This window comes from Carassius gibelio, chromosome A12, assembly GCF_023724105.1.
Source record: "Carassius gibelio isolate Cgi1373 ecotype wild population from Czech Republic chromosome A12, carGib1.2-hapl.c, whole genome shotgun sequence".
NCBI lineage: Eukaryota > Metazoa > Chordata > Actinopteri > Cypriniformes > Cyprinidae > Carassius > Carassius gibelio.
This window is the reverse complement of record NC_068382.1, coordinates 11,907,394-11,930,596: the sequence shown is the minus strand read 5'-3', so window position 1 is coordinate 11,930,596 and position 23,203 is coordinate 11,907,394. Positions and strand designations below refer to the sequence as shown.

The window sequence follows — 23,203 nt, the reverse complement described above, 5'->3', positions numbered from 1 at the left end:
ATAAAGGTGAATAATTCTGTACTGATTATCATATTATTTTTTTAATTTTCTAATTTATTTTTCCCATACACTATAAAAATGTTGTATTGGCTAAACTGGTGCAGGTGAGTAAGAAATCTACTGTGAAAAAAAAAAATGAATTTGTCATATGGGTTTGTTTGAGGTAAAAGTTTTCAGTAATACCAGCATGTTGTAAAACTGAATCATATCATAGAGCAGATAACTGATTAACCTCAGCACATTTTCTGTACTCAAGGTTGCGCCTAAAAACAGCCAGCTATATCTGTGTTGGATGTTTCTCTTAATCAGACCTTCACCTTCAGAAAAATATCCATGCTTCTATGCTTTCTTTTTCGCTGTTACCTCAAAACATCCCCAGTAAGGCATTAGAATACCGTTGATCACAATATACCTGTTTTTATTATACAGTCTGTTTTAACGAGTTATTGGCGCCCCTTGCCGGCTGATAATTTGCTGCCAGTGCAACAATCGGGAACTTCCTGTTTGGGACCTGGGGTGTCAATATCGTGCATATCACAGGCAGACTTCACAAAGCCGAAGGGTGTCAAAATGACAACATAAGCTAAGTTCCTACAACTTTGACACAGATAAGGTATGTAACGCTGGCTACAGTTGATATATTCTGTCAGCTAAACTGAGGATGCACCTGCCATGATTTTTACCTTCCTGTTGTAATGTACACACACACCTTTCATTTCAAAATGTTTCTCTTCTAGTTGTAACATAGTCGTATTCCAGTTTTTGACAGATAACATGCTATAGTCAAGTAGGCTACTCTACACGCTTATAGCTTATGTGCTGTCATTGCTAAGTTAGCTAGCATGCTATCCCCGGCTTTATCACTGCATCAACACACAAGCGTTCAACAACAACAACAACAACGTGCGTTCTCAAAATATATATGTTTCTTCAATAACGTTTCTAACATTTTGAACTTCACTAAAAAAAAGTTATTACCATTATTATTACATGAATGGTATGTTAATCCCATTTTTTTTTTATTTTACTATGGTATCTGCCATTGTAATTACTACTTAATTACAGTATATGATTGCATTTTGTGAAATACCTTGCAGTGCTGATGCAGTAATTAAATACATTAATTATTCAGTTCCATGGCATTACAAACTCATACTGTTACATGCTTAAACATGGTTCCACCACAGTAGTTTTTTTAAGGGTGTTCTGTGGTTTGGTTGGAGCTTTTTGGTGTATTGCTGAAAGCATGGGTTACTGTTACAGCTTAAAAAGGCAACAAAATAGCAGTTGTTAAAGGCACTGTTTTGGCGGCATGATGGACAGTAATGAGGATCAGCTGACTTCAAAACTGCTGTCTCAGCAAAGAAAAGAGTAGGAACTAGGCAGGAATTTATTTATTTATTTGAGAGCAATTCACTTTGTGTCCTTGTTTTCTTCTAAACATGTTTGTAGCCATAAACTGATCCTGGAGTATGTTTTTTCTTCCGATTTGTGTGTTTTGTCTCTTGCAGCAGGGTGCATCATGCCGAGCTCCCTCCTGTGGGCAGTTGATGTGTATGGGAGGGTTTATAGCCTTTCGACAGCGGGACAGCAGTGGGAGCATTGTCACGATGCCCACTTGGAGTTCAAGCGTGTTGTGGCTATACAGCAGTGCTGCTGGAGCATTGCCTGTGACCACCAAATCTATCTGTACGTCCATGCAAGTGAAGTGCCCATCCGCTGCCAAGAGGAGGCATATGAAAACCAGGTGTGCTCGCAAGTAATATACAGACATTTTAGAAGTATTTGGAAAAAATCCAGAAACTCATTTTTCAACCAACAACAACAAGCAGAAAAAAATGTATACAGGAAATGTTATCAAAGAGAGGGCCCATGCGGAGCATCATTGCTGTGTGTTTGGGCCAATAAGTCTTTCAAATATCTGATAATTTGACCTTTTTAGTTAGTTCAGGTTTTACACAGTCATGTAGTGTTACTCCATAAAAACACAATAATATTAATTAATTAATAATTAATGTTATAACCTGTCCATATGCTATTATTGAAAAGTCTTTAAGACTGGCATTGGCAAAATTTATACAATTCAAATTAAATAAGAATGTAAAAATGAAAGAGGTCTGTTATGCTTACAAGGGCTTTATTTTTGTTTGATTAAAATACAGTTATTTTTACATTTTAAAATAACAGTTTTTAATTTGACTGTATTTCCTATAAGAATTTATTCCTGTGGTGGCAAAGTTGAATTTTCAGCAGCAATTACTTTAGTCTTCAGAGCTACATCATTCTTCATAAATCAATCTAATGTGCTAATATTTGATGCTCTATTAAAATTTCTTATACAGCTGTGCTGTCAAATAATTTTATGGAAATTTATGTTTTTTTTTTAGGATTCATTTGAAATAGAAATCTTTTAAACCATTAAAACATGTCACTTTTGACCAATTTAATGTTTCTGTGATGATGTCTAATATATATATATATATATATATATATATATATATATATATATATTAAAATTAAATTAAATTTATGCATTTAGCAGATGCTTTTAACCAAAGCAACTTACACTGCATTTAGGCTATACATTTTTACCTATCATGTATTCCCGGGGAATCTAACCCCCAAACTTCCGCTTGATAAAGCAATGTTCTACCACTTGAGCAACAGGAACACACACACACACACACACATATATATATATATATATAATTCTTTTTTATATATATATTAGTGTTTATTTATACAAAGAGTACATGCTAAAAACTTTGCACATGAGGTTTGAACTAGATTTTATCATCAACACTATTATTTTTCATTAACCCTAGAGCATTTATTTTCAAATGAGACTCACTTATGTGTTTCCTGTTCCCTGACAGAGGTGGAACCCTGTAGATGGCTTCTCGGACCGGCTGCTGCCGAGTGACCGCTGGCAGTGGAGTGATGTCACAGGGCTGAAGCACCAGCCTCTGGGTGACTTTCAGCTGCCCTCTGGGAACTGGGAGTGGGAGGCGGACTGGCATGTGGATGAAAACTTTGAAGGGGAGCCCACAGAAAAAGGGGTCAGTATTGAAAAATCATTAAAAAAAGTTTCACAGCTCACACTTGCTTTAAGCCATAGCTGATCTTCTATGTTTTTAGGGATGGACATATGCCATTGATTTTCCAGCTACTTACACAAAAGACAAAAAATGGAATTCTTGCGTGCGTCGCCGCAGATGGATACGATACAGAAGGTACAAGGCACAGGACACTTGGGTCAAGGTGTGTACCAGCACATAGGACTTGAAAGCAATTATTTATCTTATCATAAGTGTTTCTCTTTAATGTTGATGGAAAAACTTATCTCTGTGTGTCCTTGAATTTTATATGTGAGAGCAGATCCCCTCAGAGCAGACTGGGTCTCTTCCTGACCCGTTTAATGACATCACTTGTGGTGGTTGGGAGATCACTGAGGAGCCCAGAGGGTGTTTGTCACTGTGGGCAGTCTCTCTGCAGGGAAAGGTCAGAGCTCAGTTTGTCCCCCATGCTTTTATAATTTATAAAATGTTCAGTTCTTACAAAGATGTAGAGAGTGCATGAATTCTTGGTTCTTAGAACTCAAATGAATTTCCATTTATTGACAAGAAGATAATTTTAATTTTTTTTACTTTTGAGTAGGTGTGGTTTCGGAGTGGCATCAACCACCATAATCCCGAGGGCTCTGTTTGGGAGGAGGTGTCAGTACCAGGGGAGGTTGTGCAGATCAGCTGCGGCCCAGGTGACCTGGTGTGGGCCGTCCTGTGGGAGGGTGATCTGCTGGTCAGAGAGGGCATTGGAAGAGACTGCCTGAAAGGTGAGTGTAGTGGTGTAGTACCCTCAAAAAATTGGGTAGATGATAGACATTTGATAATATTGATGTAATCACAGGGTCATCATGGGTCACGGTGGAGTCACCAAACGCTGAAGTAGCTGCCACACACGTAGCTGTTGGTGTGAATGTAGTATGGGCTGTCACTAAAGATCATAAAGTAAGTCGTATTTTAATTAATATGGTTTTACGCTTACACATACAGTGGGGTCCAAAACCTGAGACCAAAAAATGCTTCTGTTTCAATTTATTAATATATTCAAGTTCACTTTTTTTTTTTTTTTTTTTTTACAAATTCATAATGTATTGCCTACATTAGAAGAATATAGAATGTACACACTACTGTTCAAAAGTCTGGGGTCAATTAAAAAAAAAAATTACAGAAATGAATACATTTATCTAAGTTGCATAAAATTGGTCAAAAGTGACACTAAAGTCTTTTTCATTGATACAAATATTTCTATTTTAAATAAATGCTCTCTGTCTTTTGAATTTTCTATTCATTGAAGAATCCTAAAATAAAAAAACTGATTAAAGATAATAATAAGAAATGTTTCTTAAATTCCAAATCTGCATGTTATAATGATTTCTAAAGGATCGGGCTATTGGCATCACAGGAATAAATAACATTTTAAAATATGTTAAAATAGAAAACAGTTATGCTAATTATGTTAAACAGTTTTGTTATATTTGACAATATTATAGTTTTTACTGTATTTTTGATTGGATAAATCCAGCCTTGATGAGCATAAAAGACTTACCATACCAAATGTTACTAACCCCTAACTTTTGAACCGATATGTACTTTTTTTTATTTTTATTGTTACACAGCTTGTTTTTCCACATCTGCTTATTACTAATAGGTCTGGATTAGACGGGGTGTGAATTCTCATAATCCTTGTGGTTCAGGCTGGATGGGTATGGTTGGAGAGATGGTCATGATCAACGTGGGTCTCAATGACCAGGTCAGAGATTAGTCATGTTTCCTCTCATTAATTCCTGTCTCTGATTTATGTTTTACATTGAATAACTGTACATATTTCAGCTTAAAAAGCAGAAAAAAGACTTTTGAAGGATTAACCCAGAAACTTTCATATAAATCAGTGTATTCATCTGAGATATTAGGATGTAACGATACGAGCCGGTTGAACATCGATACAAATATGTAACAATACAAATCGGCTGAGATGTTAAACGAATCGCGATACATTTAAGGGTTGGGAGTTTATATCAGTGTATCTTTGATGAGAACTGACTGTCTTTAGAAAAGTTTAGATTGTATTTTCTTTTCATCTTGACTCTGTATAATGCATATCAAAGTAGTGTTTATAAGTGCAGGACTGCTTTGTTTACAGCAGTCACCAAGTACTTCACAAAACTAAAGTCAGAGCATTTTGTTTTTGTTTTATATTTTTAAATGATACAATCTAATTTAGATTAAAAAAAACATCTAATGTTACATGTATGTCTTTGTTTATAAGAGAGATTTTTTTGTCTGATTTATTTGATTAGATTTGGGGTTTGTTTAAAAAAAAAAAATAGTTTTGTTATTTGACATTTCAATTTCACAAATAAATGTGCAGTATTTTGTCCAATCAATAATAAAAGGACACCTTTTCATTAAAGGGTTTGTTCACCCAAATAGCAAAATTATGTAATTAATAACTTACCCTCATGTTGTTCCAAACCCGTGAGTATGTGTTTCTAGTGAGAATTATAAATTCTGAAGACATTTCAGCAGTTATTACACTGGGATCTGTGAAGGTCATCTGATGTGTCTTTGTGCTCAGGTGTGGGGAATTGGTTTTGAAGACCGGGCCATATATTTCCGCCAGGGTGTGACTCCCAGCGAGCTGAGTGGGAAGGCTTGGAAGGTTGTGTCTGTGCCAAGAGATAGTGAACGTTCCCACTCTAGCGCCAGCGCAAGCAGCCTTCAAAGGTTAGTTAATTTTGTCCATAGGCGGAGGGTGAACCAACTCCAGGGTAAGGCTAAAAGCAGCCAAATTAAACATTAAACATCATAAACCACTCTTTTTAGGCAACAACCAAACATGGGTGTTATGTAGGATAATAAAATATGTCTAATGGCACTGAATTTGTATTTAACGTTATTACAATTGATTAAAAACATTAGAAATTGATAATTAGGCTATATGACATTTCCTTTCCACAGTTATTCAAACAGCAAATCAATTATATAGAAAGTGACATTATCAATAACTTTGATTTATGCCGAGTTTAAGCAGACTCAAAAAAAAAACAAACAAAAAAAAACTATGGTTATAAATCACTGAACCTATATACACTGTGAAATTAATCTCTTATATTTTACGTGCATCTGTGCTTTGTTGTTCATGATGAGAAATTTCACGGAATTCAGTCTTGTGACTGTCCCATTGACTGCCAAGTAAAATACACTGTCATGGTCCAAAAAGTATGAAAGACATCGTTAGAATAGTACTTCTGTCATCAGTGGTTCAACCTTAACATTATGAAGTGACAAAAATACTTTTTATAAGTGAAGAAAACAAAAATAATGACTTTATTCAAAAATGTCCTTGTCAACGGTCTTCTCTGTGTCTCTCCATATCACCGTATGCTGTGTATGCTCTTCAGCGCATCATTGTGGCACGGCTGATACAGAAGAGCATATGCAGCATATGGCCAAGCTTTTACGGGTTTGGAACGACATGAGGGGAAGTGATTAATGACAAAATGTTCATTTTGGGGTGGAGTATACCTTTAATTTAATGCCTAAATCAACACTGTTCATTTTCACTTCGTTAGCAACAGAACTAATAGATTTCATTTGTTTGTGCAAGGGCTTTTTTTGTGGCCAGGGGAAGGCTAAGCCTTTTAAGTTTAATATACCAAATATTATATCAAATATATATAGATTTTATATATATATATATATATATATATATATATATATATATATATATATATATATATATATATATATATATATATATATATATATATATATATATATATATATATATATATATATATATATATATATATATATATATTTCGAAGTGATTCCTAACTTCTGGTGCTGTACTTGTTAACAATGTGTGTTTTTACGCCTTACAGCGCTGGTTGTTTCTTTGGTGCCGAGGTGCGTCTGCAGTCCCAGCCATCAGTGATGGGTGTTGCAGACCCAGAGATTGAAAGAACTGAAGGTGAAGTGGTCCCAACACCTGAGATGGGGGACTCCCATAAACCAAACATCCCCAAAGTGACCAGTAATAGCTTCATCTCAGAGCTCATGTCTGACCGTGAAGGCCAAATCAGTCGCGGTGACATCCCCTCAGCTGGCCCATCTATTCCTGAGGAGGATCACACTGAAAAAGAGGTGGAGAACAGGATTTCCCCTGACCAGGTTCTGTGTCCTAGCCAGTCAAGTGGGGTGGATCCTCAATGGAGCAATGTTGACCTAGAGAAAGCCCAGACGCACATCACATCTGGACCTGAAGACGCAGCTGAAACCAGCAGCTTGTCCTCTGTAGCCTCCTATATCTTGGCCCTGGATGAGCATTATGGGCCAGATGAGCATCTAAAATGGGCCTGGGTTAGCGGTGGGGGATGTCTGGTTGAGTGTCACACACAGCTCAACTGGTTCAACTCATTTACAGCCACAGGTCAGCCAGGTGTCATGTAAGCCTGCATGATGTATTGAAAGAAAATCAATATTGCGACATGGCGTAGTGCAAATGTCAAGGTTTAAACAATGTAATGTACGCTTAACCGGTTTGAAAAAAAAAAAAGTGCAGCATTTACACAGTGCTTCAACTTCTGGAAATAAAGAAACTAGAATAGAAATATTAGTATTACAAATATTATTTCATAATCACAATAAAAATAATTATTTTTTTCATAATCATATTGAATTGGCCAAATCATTTTTTTGGGGGGGGCAATATTGTAGGAAAGCAAAAATCATAATGTCACATATCGTGCAGCCCTATTACCATCTGTGTAACTGAATTTGATGATTCGTTTTGTCCTTGACTGTGCCAAATGTGATTGTCTCCTCAGCCCTAAACTCCTCCATGCAGGCCGTGTCTCTGTCCATCACACCTGCACAAACGGCAGAATGGCGTAAACGGATATTTGAGCAGCTCAGTGAGCGTTCCAAGAGAGAAATGGAGAATTTCAGGCATTATGAGCAGGCCATTGAACAGGTAGTCCTCACACACAAAAATATTTGTGATCTCATTAATGTTTTTTTCAAAACTAACAAGGTTCGTCATTTATTTTTATTTATTTTTTGTATTATATCCAGATTGTTATTGATATAGCAACAATAAGTGTTCATACAAGTGCTCCAAGATTTAGATCAAAAGTCAGAGCAACGGTTACAGTGACCGTAGTCCATATATAATTTGATGACTCACACCCTGATTCCTGTCCTTCTCATAGTCTGTGTGGGTGAAGAAGAGCACCATGCAGTGGTGGAGAGACTGGAAACCTCATAAGTGGGTGGATGTTCAGTTTGCACAGGAGCAGTTTTCAGGAGCAGAGGGCAAAAAAGATGGGATTCTGTTCATCTACTACACCTTCAATTGTGAAAAGAAGGTAACCTTGCATCCGTTATGGAATCAAAATGGTAGTTTTGTGGATTTTAATCCATGTTTATTAGTTTGAGGCCATCTAGTAAGGTTAGTGTACTGCTAAAAGTTGATACAATGATTTAGTTTATTTATATTTATATATATATATATATATATATATATATATATATATATATATATATATATATATATATATATATTAGGGCCGGGACTCGATTAAAAAAATTTATCTAATTAATTAGAGGCTTTGTAATTAATTAATCGAAATTAATCGCATTTTAATTGCATATAAATATTTGACCTGAGAACAGTGAGAAGTAATTTTTTTCACATGGATTTATAGTATACCATTGAATAATGACTGAATACATAAGCTTAAGCAACAAAATATTGTTTATTTTTGTTCAACCAAGTCTAGCAGACCAGTGCAACTTTTGCCTTGAAGTGTAGCAATAGCATATTTAGAAACAATTTAGAAATAGTACATTTCAGAAATTCAGGAAGCTTATAGGTGCTGGAACCTTCTGTAAAGTAAAACACAATACTGTCAATTACATTCAGAACATTGGAAACACTGACTATTAGAAAACATCTCTCTGTTGCTTCAGAGGCCATAACATACGAAGTCCAACTCTCAATAACCTTAAATTGCCAAAACAATAAAGAGTTCAACATAAACTGTTGCACCAACAAAATAATACATAGTTCAACATAAAGTGTAAAGTCCACGCTAGCTGCTATGTGTTTTTCGTTGAGGTGATACTTGAGGCTCGATGTGCTGCAGTGATATGCGAACGCTAGTTGGTGCTTCAGTATAATCGGTCCGCCGAAACTCATCCAGTGAGAAACGTTCTGCGGTGCAAAAATAAGTTATTAAAAATGCGGGAATTTTTTTTTCTGTAATTAATTAATCTTAGTTAACGCGTTATTTTTTATATATATATATTAGGGGTGTAACGGTTCACAAAATTCACGGTTCGGTTCGATACGATACACTGATGTCACGGTTCGGTTCGGTTCGGTTCGGTACGTTTTAGATACAGCAAAATGCAAAAACATCTCAACTTTTCAGAATGCCGCAAGCGCACCGCGGGTCATGTGACAAGAACTAACCAATCAGCTTCATCCTTTCCCATAACAACGTTGAAAACTCAGTCAAGATGAAGGAACAGCTGATCATAGTTGTATATGGATTGCAATTTTGAAATAAATTTAGTAGCAGAGCTACTGCAAGCGATTTTTAGAGCTGCAAATCCATTTATCCTTCGCTGAAATTTCCGCGTCTCATGGAGAGAGCACGTCATTGTTGCTTAGCAAAGACAGACGCCTCATGAGCGCTTCTGCCCGAGCGCTTTGGAAAGGAGGAGAAAGACGTGCTTAGCGTTTTCCACGCGTTTTTAGGAGCGATATGTGAACGGACCCTAAGGCGCTGAAGGCTCATTGCAAAATGTCTACTGCATTTAACAGACCAGAAATATAAGATCCTAAAATAACCAACAGGTCTGGTGTTTGGGTGCACTTTGGATTCCCTGTAAGCTATAATACTGGTGTCTAAATGCTGCAGGCATAGTTTGTTGCGTGCATGTTTCTCCTTTTTTTCGTCTTTTCCCAGATACTGACACAATAAGGTGATGTCGGCGTAAATGAGTTGACATGTTTCAAGTATTCACGCTGGTGTTTTTTTTTTTTTTTAAAGCAATGAAGCAACCGCGCGAAGCCCTCACTATATAGGATTTTAGAAAGAATGCAGAGCACTAGTGTAGTGTGCAAACTTACCACAGTGTGGATTTCAGAAAGTGTGCAAAGACTTCACGTGCACACTTACCATAACATGGATTTACAAATAATGTTCTAAGGAGGGGCTCTCATGTCACTCTGATCGAGCAGCTCATAGATGGAATCATGCATCTCAAACAATATGTTTGAGAGTCATCTTCTTTTTCTAGTCTGTTAAACGCATTGGCCATTTTGCAACGAGCCTTCAGCGCGTACTGAGTGAGCGAGCGCCTGACTGAGTCATAACATAACATAAACATAAGTTGGTGTTTTTTTCTTCTTCGGGAGTGTCAGGGGCGTTGCCTGTTACGTCGTTTGGGTTATTGGGCTACCTTGTTGAACGCATATCATTATATTTCTCTTTTTTTTTTCCAAATATAATTAATTAGTCCAACGAACCGTTCGGTATGCATAATGCGTACCGCGTACCGAACCGAAAGCGTCGTACCGAACGGTTCAATACGAATACGCGTATCGTTACACCCCTAATATATATATATATATATATATATATATAGTAATTTTTGGACTTAAGTCGCATCAGTCCAAAAACTCACTCATGACGAGGAAAAAAACTAAGTCGCACTGGACTATAAGGGTGGCTTTCACATCTCTAGTTTGGTTCATTTGGTCTGAACCAAGGGCAAACAATAATACATTCTAGCATTTTTCAGCTTTTTTGGTTCTTTTTCACACCACACTGATTGCTTTGGTCCGAACCAGTTGAAATGAACCAAAATGTAGTCACATGACAACATCTACATCCCTCATTGGTCATGACGTATTTCCTAAACTGCTTTTCAATTGGTCAGAATTTACGTGAGGGAAAATTCCAACATAAGAAGAAACACGGAGACAACACAAGTATGGAGAGACGACTGTGAGAGCTGGTTTTGTCCCGGGCCATAATCTATTACATTGTTTGTATACACCACAATATGCAAACAACAAATTTCTATAATGAAGCGTGGATGCGGCTTGAAAACAACGTTCTAATGCACTGCAAACGGCCCGCTCGTAACTTTCAAGTGGAGGCGTGGATTAATTCTTCTTAACTCTGACATGCTCATGGTCATCAGACCAAATTTCTATGAGGCTCCGCACCTCCTCACTACTCCAGGTTTGTCCACGAGCTGCCATGCTCGAGGTCGGATCCCATTCTCACCACAAACGAACCGCTCCAGAGTTCATTTGAAAGCGTACTGAGAACACCTCTTCAAGCAGGTCTCGGTGCGCTTGTTTGGTCCGCCTTTAGTACGCACCCAAGTGCGATTGCTGCTTTCACATCTGCCCAAACGAACCGCACCAAACGGGGAAACAAACTCTGGTACGATTCAACCGAACGAAATGAGGCTGGTGTGAAAGCACTTATAGTCAGGTGCGATTTATCAAAATTAATTTGACATGAACCAAGAGAAAACATTACGTCCACAGTCGTGAGAGGGCGCCCTCTCGCGGGTGTAGACAGTAATGTTTTCTCTTGGTTCATTTCTCTTGGTTCATGTCAAATTAATTTTGATATATAAGTCGCACCTGACTATAAGTCGCAGGACAAGCCAAACTATGAAAAAAAGTGCGACTTATAGTCCGGAAAATACGGTATACATATACACACACACACATACACACACTAATATATATATATATGTGTTTCCAAAATGCATCACAAACTGCTTGAGAAAGCTGTAAACGAATTCCACATAGCACAAACAACCTTACGCCTGAAGCAAACCGGGCGGCATCTTAGCTGCATCCATGTTTGCACGTCACGTTTGATGTGGTAATTTCACAGTAGGCATACACACAGGTTTAAATACTCGTTCTCGCCCCCTACAGATTCGGCTAGGTATACATCCACACTAAAATATCAAGGTGAAAGTCATCATAGCTCGCGTAGTATAGACCCAGCTCCCAACCCAACTTTGAAAATAGATTAACGGCGATATTTTTTCTATCGCCCGATAAGAGTCTCACGTTAACGCAGCACATTAACGCAGATAACGACCCACCACTAATATATGTATATGTATATAGGCACACATTTACCTTTTCCCTACTGGCAAAATGGACCATACATTGATTACACGTTATTATACTATAGCTGAAACCTAATAAAAGAATCGAAAAACATACAAGGCCTTGATGACCATTTCTGTAGGAAATGCACAACTGATAAAATATTTAATTTTAAGAAATTAATACTTTTATTCAGCAGGGTGCATTAAATTAATCAAACATGATAGTAAAGATGTGTAATTTTACTCAATATTTCTATTTCAAATAAACATTACACAGCAAATTTTTTGCTCATCAAGGAATCTTGACAAAATTTATCACAGTTTAACAGTTTTATTAATAGATCATAATAATATTGTTTTTGTGTCTTTGTCAAATAATAATAATAGTCTAAATAAATATTGATCACAAAAATATATATTATAATTGAAAAATCTTATAAACATCAAACTTTTAAATGGTAGTTTATATGAACATGAATCTGTGCTTGAAGAGTAATTTTATGTGGTCTCTAGATTGACTTATTTGATCAGTTCAACCTGTTTTACCTTTGCTTTGAGTCTTTTCTGTTCTCTCTCTGTCCAGTATCTCCATGTGTTCATTAATGAAGTGACAATCCTGGTGCCAGTACTGAATGACTCCAAACACACATTTGCCATCTATACAGCAGAGCGAACCAAACAGAGGTGGCCTATCCGCCTGGCTGCGCCCACAGAGCTGGAGATGCACGACTGGGTGAGGAGAGAACGTTAATCATGGGAAACTGATTCTCAACAGCTTGCAATGCACTCTTGCTATTTAACTGACAGTTTGTTCATCCTATCAGCTGGCTCTGCTCAGTGTGTCCTGCTGTGACTCTAGAGGTATTCAGGGCCCTCCCTCAAAACAAGCCATTTGGTCGGTCACCTGTAAAGGTGACATCTTTGTGAGCGAACCTACTAAAGAACTAGAGGCATTTCTCTACCCTACACCCTGTGATCAGATGTAAGAATCAGATGACTGATTGATGATTTTTTTCTGAAAATATGTGATTCTTCAGTCAAAGGACCACTTCTGTACCTTGACAAGCATCCTAATTAAAGGATGGATTATATTACCTTCAAACTTTTTTTTAAGAGTCCTAAAATGTTTTATTTTTAAGCATGTCCCCCTTCCAGATATTTAACTACTCTCAACTTTTTCATAAAATTTTTATAGTAAATGTGTTAAGTTTTAAAATCAAGCAAAGCTACAATTTGACTAAGAATATTGTCTCACCAGAACCACTGGGTTTTTCCAAAAACTGTAATAAAATAAATACAAATATATATATATTAAAAATAGCATGCATCATTACAGTCACACATAACATCAAAAGATCCGCAACATCACACATTAAAGTTAAATTCACTTGATAGTTCAAAAAGTCTTCATAAATTTGAACATAGATGAAACATAGTTTAAAGAGGTCAAAGAATACCTAATTAAAGTTTAGTGTCAGTGAGTAAAAACAGTAATAATGTGAAATATTCTTAATCATAATATTATTAACTTAAAATAAGTGTTTTACTAATGTTTAAAAATTCCATTAATGCCTGCATACTGTATATATCATGTGATGGCAAAGCTGAATTTTCTGCAGCTATTTCTTTAGTGTCACATGATCCTTCAGAAATGATTCTGATATGCCGATTTGATGCTTAAAGGGTTAGTTCACCCAAAAATGTAATTGGCCCATAAATTACTCACCCTCAAGGCATCCTAGGAGTATTTGACTTTGTTCTTTCAGACAAATGCAGTCAGAGTTATATAAAAAAAAAACTCTCTTTGATCTTTCAAGCTGTTTAATGGCACTCTGTGGGTGTTGCAGTGCTTCAGTCTAAAAGAAGTGATATAAAAAGCCAAATAAACGATTAGTTCATTTTGAATATGGATATTTTCTTACAAAAACGCATCGATTTACTACAGGAGGCCTTTGTTTACCCCCCAGAGCCATGTGAGACACTTTTTATTTTGGATGGGCGCTTTTTATATCACTTCTTTTGGACTGAAGTACTGCAACACCCGCTGAGTGCCATTAAATAGCTTGAAAGATCAAAGACGATATTTAATCTAACTCTGACTGGATTCGTCTGAAAGAAGAAAGTCATACACCTAGGATGCCTTGAGGGTGAGTAATTAACTTATTATAATTTTTGGGTGAACTAACCCTTTAAGAAACATTTCTTATCATTATCAATGCTGAAAACAGCTGTTTAAACTTTTTTTTTTAAGGATTTTTAATATAGAGCATTTATAGACAATTTACAAGTCTTTGTTTTCACATCCTTACCATCCTTATTTTGCATCTTTACTGAATAAAGGTATTGAATTCTTAAAATAAATTGTAAAAAAAATGAAGACCCCAAACTTGTGAACAAGTGTATATTCATAAATGTCATATTTGTCCACTGCTCTGTGAGAAAAAAAAATCTTTATCATGGATAGGTTCTGGCGTCAAGTCGGAGGGCATTTGCGTATTATTGAGTCCAACAGTCTTGGTGTGGTGTGGGGGATTGGCTATGACCACACTGCCTGGGTCCACACTGGAGGCTATGGAGGAGGCTTCTTCCAGGGTAAATTCATTACCTCTTTCTAAACCAATCAGTGTTTTTCATGTATTTTAATAACATAATGTATGTATCTTACACACACAGGTTTGGCAAGCAGCACAAATAACATCCACACACAGACTGACTTGAAGAGTGTTTATATCTATGAGAACCAGCGCTGGAATCCTGTCACTGGTTACACTAACAGGTGAATTCTGAGTGTGATGTTTGTTATCCAGGATTGTTGAGTATGCTCTCTGCTGTGCCTCACTGTTTCTCCTCCAGGGGTCTCCCTACTGACCGTTACATGTGGAGCGATGCCTCGGGTCTGAAGGAGTGCACTAAAAACAACACAAAACCACCCTCCCCTAACTGGACTTGGGTTTGTCCTGTGATAAATTTCCTCCAAATACATAAAGAAATTAACTCTGAATGACATCTGGCTGCTTCATTGCTGCAAACCGCTGTATGTGTGCATGCTCCCTAATATTTTGCAGGTGTCAGACTGGACTATTGACTATGCTGTGTCAGGTGGGACAGACAGAGAGGGCTGGCAGTATGCAGCTGACTTTCCTGCGTAAGTTATATTGGTTATTAGCATTGCCAGTGTATCTTATAACATAAAAAGCACATTCTTCAAGTGTGAAAACTAGCCAACTCTTAATTTTTTTGAATGTATTTACCTTTCTAGGTCATACCACGGATATAAAACATTGAAGGACTTTGTCCGCCGCAGACGTTGGGCCAGGTATCTAGCACTTAATGTAGGGGCCTTGATTGTAAAGATAAAAGGATTAAATTAGTTAAATTATTAGGAATAAATTGATAAAAGAAAAAAAGTGTTCCTGTGGCAAAAGGTTGTGGGTTCGATTCTCAGGGAACAAATGTTAGCTAAAAAATGTTAGCCTGAATAAGTCACTTAAGCATCTGCTAAATGCATAAATTGAATTAAATTTTTTAAAGTGTAAAAAAAAAAAAAAAAGTAAATGACAATAAAAATATTAAGTAGCCAATAGAAATATTAATTCAGTGTTGGTACACTTCCTCAAAATGTTAATCAATTTTTTCCAATTGTTAAATTCGGCTCCTATCACCAATTCTTAACCATCATCTTCCACCTTAGAAAGTGTAAACTTACAACAACTGGCCCTTGGCAGGAAGTCCCGCCTATACCTTTGAGTGACATCACAATCCTGCCTTGTGGACCAAAGAGCACAGTAGAGCAGGTGCCATTATGGGCCATCAGCAACAAAGGAGACGTCTTGTGTCGTCTGGGTGTCACTTCACTTACCCCTGGTGTAAGACCCAAGTTCCTTATTTGTTTTGTGTAGTGATGAACGATAAATATCGGCTGATATTTAATGCACATCTTGTCAGTTAAGTTCTGTAATCAGCGGTAATCTCTACATGTGGATGATTTTACATGTAGAGATTTAACTCTGATTACAGATCCGGCTTTACTGACAAGATTTGCATTAAATATCTGCCGATATTTATTGTGCATTTATCGTGCATCCACAGTTTTGTGTTCAGTAGTTCCCATGCAAATAGTGAAACAAATACTTCACAAACAAAAGCCAGAATGATGTAAGCCTGACTGATGACATGGCTTGATCGCAGGGGTCGTCATGGTTACATGTTGGAACCGACCAGCCATTCAAGTCGATTTCCATTGGTGCTGTCCACCAGGTTTGGGCCATCGCTAAGGATGGCTCTACGTATTTCAGGGGCTCTGTGTCTACCCAGAACCCGACAGGTGAGGGAATAACCTTCTATCACAAAGCCTGTTTATGTATGACCTTATGAAAATTCAACAAAACATACTTGTCTCTCACTTTACATTTTAATGCAAGTCATGCCTGTCATGCTGATGTTGCAGCATTGCTTGTATTTCTGCAGCAGCATTAGAAAGGTTTGATCTGTTTGCAGGAGATTGCTGGTATCACATCCCCTCTCCAACCGGACAGAAGCTCAAACAGGTGTCAGTGGGCGGGACGTCTGTATATACAGTAGATGAAAATGGTACACCTATACAAGTCACACTGATAAAACGGTGTTAATACATCAGTGGCCACTGATACTTTTCAAAAGTGGGGAAGCGCAGATGTTACTAATCAATGGAAAAATGTGGTATTGCTATTAAATGCTTACCTAATGACTAAAATTACATTTAATTTAATCAATAATTGATCAAACTTAAGGTTAACTGTATTTTTACAGCAAGATGCAAGTTAATTATTTTTGATATTATTTATACATATTTTTAAAGAAATCAATTATTTTATTCAACAAAGATGCTTATATAATTATAATGTAAGATAAAAAATGCATATATATTTCAAATAAATGCTGTTCTATTTAACATTCTATTCATCAAATAATCCTGAAAAAGTATCACAGTTCCCAGCACAACTGTTTTCAAAATTAACAAAAATAAATATATATATATATATATATATATATATATATATATATATATATATATATATATAAATTTTACACTAAATCATCATATGATTCGTAAAGAATCATGTGAAACTGAAAATTGGAGTAATGAAAATTATGCTTTCCCATCACAGAAATAATTGCATTTTAAAATATAAAATTCCTGTGCAGTCTAAAGCAATCAACAGTTCCATACATGATGGTTTATTTAAAACTGTCAAATATAAATTGACCCATTGTTATAGTTATGATTCTGTGTATGGTTTTGTGTGAGCAGGTAACCTGTGGTACAGACATGGTGTGACCCCCATTTTGCCTCAGGGGTCATCATGGGAGCACATCTCCAACAATGTGCGCAAGGTGTCTGTGGGACCTCTGGACCAGGTCTGGACCATCTCCTTATAACCAGTTATTGCAGTCTAACTACTGCAGGTTCGCTTCTCTGCTTGATGCCTTAATGTTTTGTTGTGGGGGTTTTCCCCAAGGTGTGGATCATTGCTGATAAGGTACAGGGGAGTCACAGTTTGAGCTGTGGCACTGTGTGTCGCCGGCTGGGGGTGCTACCGAATGAACCCAAAGGGCACTCATGGGACTATGGCATTGGGGTGAGCACTGCTGACATTTTCTTCATGCTCACTAGTCACTAATAGTACTTTGCAGAATGGATAGAAAATAATAAATCATCTGTTTCTTTCAGGGTGGATGGGATCATATAACTGTTAGAGGAAATGCCATGGAGGCACCTCGCATCCAGATGCCATCCCTGACTGACAACGGCAGCACGTCCACTGCAAACCAGTAACCAGCCAGAAGATGAACGGAAACCCAGTGGGCTGTTAGTCAAACAGCGGAGCTCTTCATGCTAACCCTCTCTACTGTAGCCATGAATTGTTTTCTTCCCTTCTGTAGCGCTTCTCTTGTACAGAGCAGAATTACTCAATCCCTCTTAACAAATCGTGTGACTCAAGCACATGCACAAGCAGAGCACTCCGTGTTTTTGTTTGTACCTCCGCTGAATTCACATTTTCTAGTTATTTTAAAAGATGTTTTCATGTTTCGAGGGCTCTCGTGGATATAGAGACCACTTCCAGTAATGCCCTCTTCCTTTTTAACACTCCCATCATTCGTCATTATGATTTTTACTTCGTACTTTTGGTAAGAGGATCTTAATTTTTTTTTTTTTTTTTTTTTTGATTTGATAAAATCACAATTGCCCATTTGCCTTTTTGATCCTTTATTTGAATCCGGGGCATTAAATACAAAAAGTCCCAATGTAAGCTACTGAAAGTACATTACAAGCATTTTATATTGAACATTACACACAAACAACATTTTTAAATAAACACCTGCTTCTGGGAATTTTCCTGCTCGGCTGCAGAGCCGTTAAACATTAAGAGTAAAAGAGTCTGTAATACTTTCATCATCTGCTTGTATTGGGTTATTGGTAATGTTCTTATTCAAAGCTGAGACAGCACAGTGATTTTGCACAGATACACTACTGTTCTGAAATATGGGGTCAGTAAGATTTTTTTTTTTTTTTTTTTTAAAGAAATTAATACTTTCATTCAGCAAGGATGCATTAAATTAACTAAATTGACAGTAAAGGATATTATATTGTGAAAGATATGTTTCAAAAAGAAATGCTGTACTTTTGAGCTTTATTCGGAATCTTTGAAAAAAACGTCACTGTTTCGAAGCAGCACAACATTTTTCAACAGTGATAATTGTTTCTTGAGCAACAAATCAGCATGTTTAAATGAGTGATGACAATTTCCACAATATATTACAGTTTTTACTTTGATCAAATAAAAGCAGTGGTGAGCATAAGATACCACAAAAAAATCTTACTGACCTTTAAGTTTTTAATGGTAGTGTAAGTTCAGACGCTTATTCAGCTTTTGTCACTGATGAAAGAGTGCAGTATTTTGCACTTGAAAATGTGAAGACAATGTTGTGAAACATTTCTCAGGATGTCAGCATATTTCATTTCATTCATAGATATATAGGTGGTTTAATTCTGGTTAAAGGCAGCACGTTTTCAGAAAGTTACAGTATTTATAACAAATCTTTCCAAATGGTTGGGAAAATTGTTAGGATGAATAGTTTGTTAAATTAAGATATGTTGTACATGTGGATGTATAAATTTAAATATTTAAGGGTAATTACGGTCCTAATGTGAAACTGCATCAATTATGTGACACCCTTAAGGCAATTGTTTAAGGTTGCTTCTGTACATACAAAGAAATTACATGCAGGCATGAGAGAAACCACTGGAAAAAGAAAAGGATAATATAGTTTTAAATTATTCAATGTAGATAAATAACAGGGTAATGAGTCATTATTTGGGTACAGTAAACTCCTCTCAGTTTCATATGTGTATGGTTTGTGTCCTCTGAATAAATATGAAATCTGCTCCAAAACTTTGCATTTTTTCATATGAAATACCTACTCACCCTGTTAAAGGGATAGTTCACCCAAAAATAAGAAATATGAATTAATTTCATTGAACACAAACATTGTTTTTTGTTTGTCATTACAATAAAGGTCGGGGGGTCCAGTGATGATGGACCCCACTGACTTTCACCATTTGAGCAAAGCATCTTCTTTTGTCACAGAGTGGGGTATATTATATTAATGACCAGCACACTGTATCCTGTCATAGTCCAAAGAGTTACTGCTAGCAATTTGGCAATGATAACGGCAAATAACTATTTTATAAAAAAATGTATGGACAACATAATCCGTGCATATTCTGTACATAAATTAGCTTGTTTATGGACCAGCTTTAGCTTGTAAACTGGGTTATTCAAACAGACCCTTTTGTTAGTCTTCAGAGCTGGTATTTACCATCTTGCATGTATCATGCATGTATTTACACCGCGCTCCCTGAGTCTGTGGCAGTGTGTGTTAGCTGCCCTGGCTGAAGCTGTGAATGTGGCTCAGGTAGTTGGACAGATCCTCCTCTCCCTCCTCCTGTAGATGCTGTTGATAACACTGCAGGAGCCGGGAGGCGTTAGTCTCCATGTGACTGGCACTTGACATGCCCAGGATGATTGTGGTTAAGGACTTAATGTAGTTCTTTGCCAGTGTGAGAGTCTCGATCTTGGAAAGTTTCTTGTCTGTTTTGACGTGAGGAATGGCCTCCCGTAGGGCCTGAAAGGCGTTGTTGAGTTTGTGCATCCTCTGCCTCTCTCTCTCATTGCTCTCCAGCCTGCGGACGTTGCGTTCCTTGGCGCTGCCGTGCAGACGCCTGCGACGCGGACCCATGCGGGAACCGCCGTTCCTCTCACCCCTCAATGTTCTCCACGTCCCACCCAGCCTCACGGATGCCTCTGAACCCTCCTGCTCGCTGGAACCTGGCTCTGTTTCCAGTGTGAAGTCTGGGTCGTCCTGTTCTGCCCAAGACTGTCTGCCCCGCTTTGACCCCTTTCCTTTGGACTTCATACTTGACTCACTCACCCACACCCTGGTGTAGGCCCTAGGATATTATCATTCACATTTGATTGGAGGAAATGAACATGCAAAATAACATTATATATCTATATAAACGGCTGTAATGAAGTGGATACTGAAAATGATTAATTACATCTCAAGTGCTCTCTGAATACTTGGCAAGCTTTAGCTTGTTTTAACATTCTATAGGCTACTATCTGTTTAGATTACAAGGCATTCTTCCAGATAATGTGTAATACCCTTCCCTAACGTAAGTTACACCAGTGTTAGTTACACTATTATCTGCATTATCTGTTCAAAAGTGTGAAACTTTGTCAGAAAATACAGAAAAAAATCTACTATTGATAATGAAATACAGAAAAGTCAACTATTCATTAGGAAATTGATATTATTAAGCCATACATGCTGACATAATTACACTAGATTCATCAAGTAAACAATGCAAATTCATATTGTCTCTATACGTTGTGTATTATAAGCTGTCAATCATCTCTGGTTTCTGGGGTGGGGAGGGGGTGGGATAGAGTTTTTGCTTACCTCAAAATAATATTCCACCAAACTCGTGGCGATGTCTGCGCGATAAAAGGCTTGCGATGATAGTTGACGTGTGGCTCTGTGGTCGTCCTGACAGCCGCAGTCAGAATGAAATGATAACGGTCACGCGCTCTACCTGTTCCTGCTCGACGTCCACGTAGCGCTTTTGTGGCCAATCAAAGGAGGGATCCGCTTCGTCTCGAGTCACCCATGAGTTGGCACAAGCATCGGAAATAACGATCTGAAACTTTGTTCACGCTTTCAGATGGTAATGTAGCGGTGTGTGTGATATAGCTGCTGCTACTGCAGGTGGTACATAGTCTACAGTGAGGACTATAAATGCTTTTATTTTAAAATAAGTTATAGCTGTGAAGGAGTTACCAATGCAAATCGCAGACTGTTAGATTGATCAAGTTGATGTAGCTTAGAAAGAAAAGAAAATTACAGACAATGGTAGCCTAGGTAGTTTCATGCACAAGATTGAATTGGAAGGTTATATTAATCTCACGGTACTTTATCAGGTGAAACACGGTCTAATATTTGCTTAGACCTTTGCATTTCAAATGGCCATATCATTTAAACACCTTCATGAGCTATATGGTTCTTTGGTTATCATTATTACTATTATTGCTGTTGTATTTTGGTATACGTGTGTGTTTTGTCAAAAATATCCCTAAGGATTTTTTCTTTCTTTCTTATGTTAAAATGTTGAGACACACTGTTTTAAAGTCCTTTTTGGAACCTTTTGTACCTCTCCTATAAGTATCAGGCTTCTTCCTGGAACCTTTATTTGTAGAAGAGTAGATGTGTGCAAAGAACCACCCTATTCATAAACTGTGCTATCAGACAGATCAAACACAGACATGTTTATTTTGTACCTGAGTACGGCGAACCTGTTCTAAGAGGGCCTGCATTAAGATAGAGTCCTTTTGTTCTCATTCGAATCTTCAGTTGCGTTTAATACAATGTTTGCAGCATTGCAGAAGGACGACTAGAAACATCTTTTTGCATTAGGGATGGATACACATTTTGTATATTTTACATAATAGTAAGACACAGGTAACGTGGCGCTGGACAAACAGGACATTTTCGCATAGTTCCTGGGAACACGTACATTTCACACCTGTTTAATTCACAGCAGATATCCGCTCAAATGTTCCCTCCCCCACATCACTGATGGCCTTGGTCGAGCAGCGTTGGACACAGGCTGGGCGAGACTGGTCTCAGAGCTGAGACTATGGAAACAGTTTCTATCCCAACCCTCAGTTTATTTAGTGTGGAACCTCCGGTATATACACCACTTACACTGATAACAATCTGCCTGTAAGCAAAGTGCTACGGACAAAGCTTGAAAAACAAAACCATGCTCACAAACAGGCATAAAATCTATACAAACACAAGTAAAGAACTTCTGACCATTCTTACATGCAAATCCATCCAGGTATCAACTGTAGTAGTAGTAGTAGTAGTCTAGTTTATCAGCACTTGGTAGTAGCCTACTGATATATTGCACCTCATGCATAGCGCACACTTTTATAGTTACACTTTTATATCAACATTGTGTTCAATTTCAAGATAACTTTTTGATTTGCATACTCCACACAAGAGGTATCTCTAAAGTCCTTCTCAAATTTCCCTTGAGTAAATAAGTCACTCATTAGCAACCCCATGCTAAGCGCTACATTCCTGCGTGGGGAGACTGTGAGATGTAAATGACAAATGAAAACACTGTCAGAAGCTTAAAAGGGTGTGTGATGAGAATTTTAGGCCATAAGGGACCATGTGCACAAACTATTTTGATTAGTAAACAAACATAATGTTTTATGGCTCAATCAAGGCCCAAAGCTCACAGCTGGCTGCCTTCAAGGCTAAATGCAAAAATAGCTGTTTAAACATGGAGCCTTTCTCTGCTGCTCTGCACACCTGATGTTTCTTCACACAGAAGAGTGTTTAAATGAAGTCAAAGGTAAATTGTTTCATTG

The 23,203-nt window shown here is 37.3% G+C and overlaps 2 protein-coding genes across 4 annotated transcripts; one reads left to right on the top strand and one right to left on the bottom strand.

Annotated features, from left to right (window-relative positions):
• The first annotated feature begins 441 nt into the window (after nucleotides 1-441).
• Nucleotides 442-18,777, top strand: LOC128025137 (tectonin beta-propeller repeat-containing protein 1). Of its 3 annotated transcripts, none has more exons than XM_052611174.1 (25): nucleotides 442-613; nucleotides 1,512-1,747; nucleotides 2,877-3,059; nucleotides 3,139-3,261; nucleotides 3,379-3,501; nucleotides 3,658-3,832; nucleotides 3,907-4,007; nucleotides 4,711-4,812; nucleotides 5,638-5,786; nucleotides 6,947-7,494; nucleotides 7,892-8,037; nucleotides 8,276-8,431; nucleotides 12,805-12,954; nucleotides 13,046-13,203; nucleotides 14,686-14,813; nucleotides 14,895-14,997; nucleotides 15,075-15,171; nucleotides 15,287-15,366; nucleotides 15,481-15,537; nucleotides 15,913-16,087; nucleotides 16,410-16,545; nucleotides 16,719-16,811; nucleotides 17,512-17,618; nucleotides 17,720-17,839; nucleotides 17,932-18,777. In XM_052611174.1, the coding sequence occupies exons 2-25, from the start codon at nucleotides 1,523-1,525 to the stop codon at nucleotides 18,034-18,036; spliced, it is 3,540 nt and encodes a 1,179-aa protein (XP_052467134.1). In that variant the 5' UTR covers nucleotides 442-613; nucleotides 1,512-1,522; the 3' UTR covers nucleotides 18,037-18,777. The 3 variants fall into 3 exon arrangements, 2 of the variants coding, with proteins under 2 accessions (XP_052467134.1, XP_052467135.1); XM_052611175.1 differs by having other exon boundaries at nucleotides 474-613; nucleotides 1,515-1,747; XR_008186102.1 differs by lacking the exons at nucleotides 16,719-16,811; nucleotides 17,512-17,618; nucleotides 17,720-17,839; nucleotides 17,932-18,777 and having other exon boundaries at nucleotides 447-613; nucleotides 15,947-16,087.
• Nucleotides 18,452-22,199, bottom strand: LOC128025138 (class A basic helix-loop-helix protein 15-like). The gene is made up of 2 exons (XM_052611177.1): nucleotides 21,225-22,199; nucleotides 18,452-20,712 (listed from the first exon to the last, which is right to left on the bottom strand). The coding sequence occupies exon 2, from the start codon at nucleotides 20,676-20,678 to the stop codon at nucleotides 20,142-20,144; it is 537 nt and encodes a 178-aa protein (XP_052467137.1). The 5' UTR covers nucleotides 20,679-20,712; nucleotides 21,225-22,199; the 3' UTR covers nucleotides 18,452-20,141.
• Between the last annotated feature and the right edge of the window lie 1,004 nt (nucleotides 22,200-23,203).

Bases quoted from the DNA above. Each gene is read 5' to 3' on its own strand.
- LOC128025137 (XM_052611174.1), top strand. From the start codon at position 1,523: ATGCCGAGCTCCCTCCTGTGGGCAGTTGATGTGTATGGGAGGGTTTAT. The intron at 8,432-12,804 runs GTAACCTTGCAT...CTCTCTGTCCAG, and splicing joins CCTTCAATTGTGAAAAGAAG to TATCTCCATGTGTTCATTAA. The intron at 13,204-14,685 runs GTAAGAATCAGA...TATCATGGATAG, and splicing joins CCTACACCCTGTGATCAGAT to GTTCTGGCGTCAAGTCGGAG.
- LOC128025138 (XM_052611177.1), bottom strand. From the start codon at position 20,678: ATGAAGTCCAAAGGAAAGGGGTCAAAGCGGGGCAGACAGTCTTGGGCA.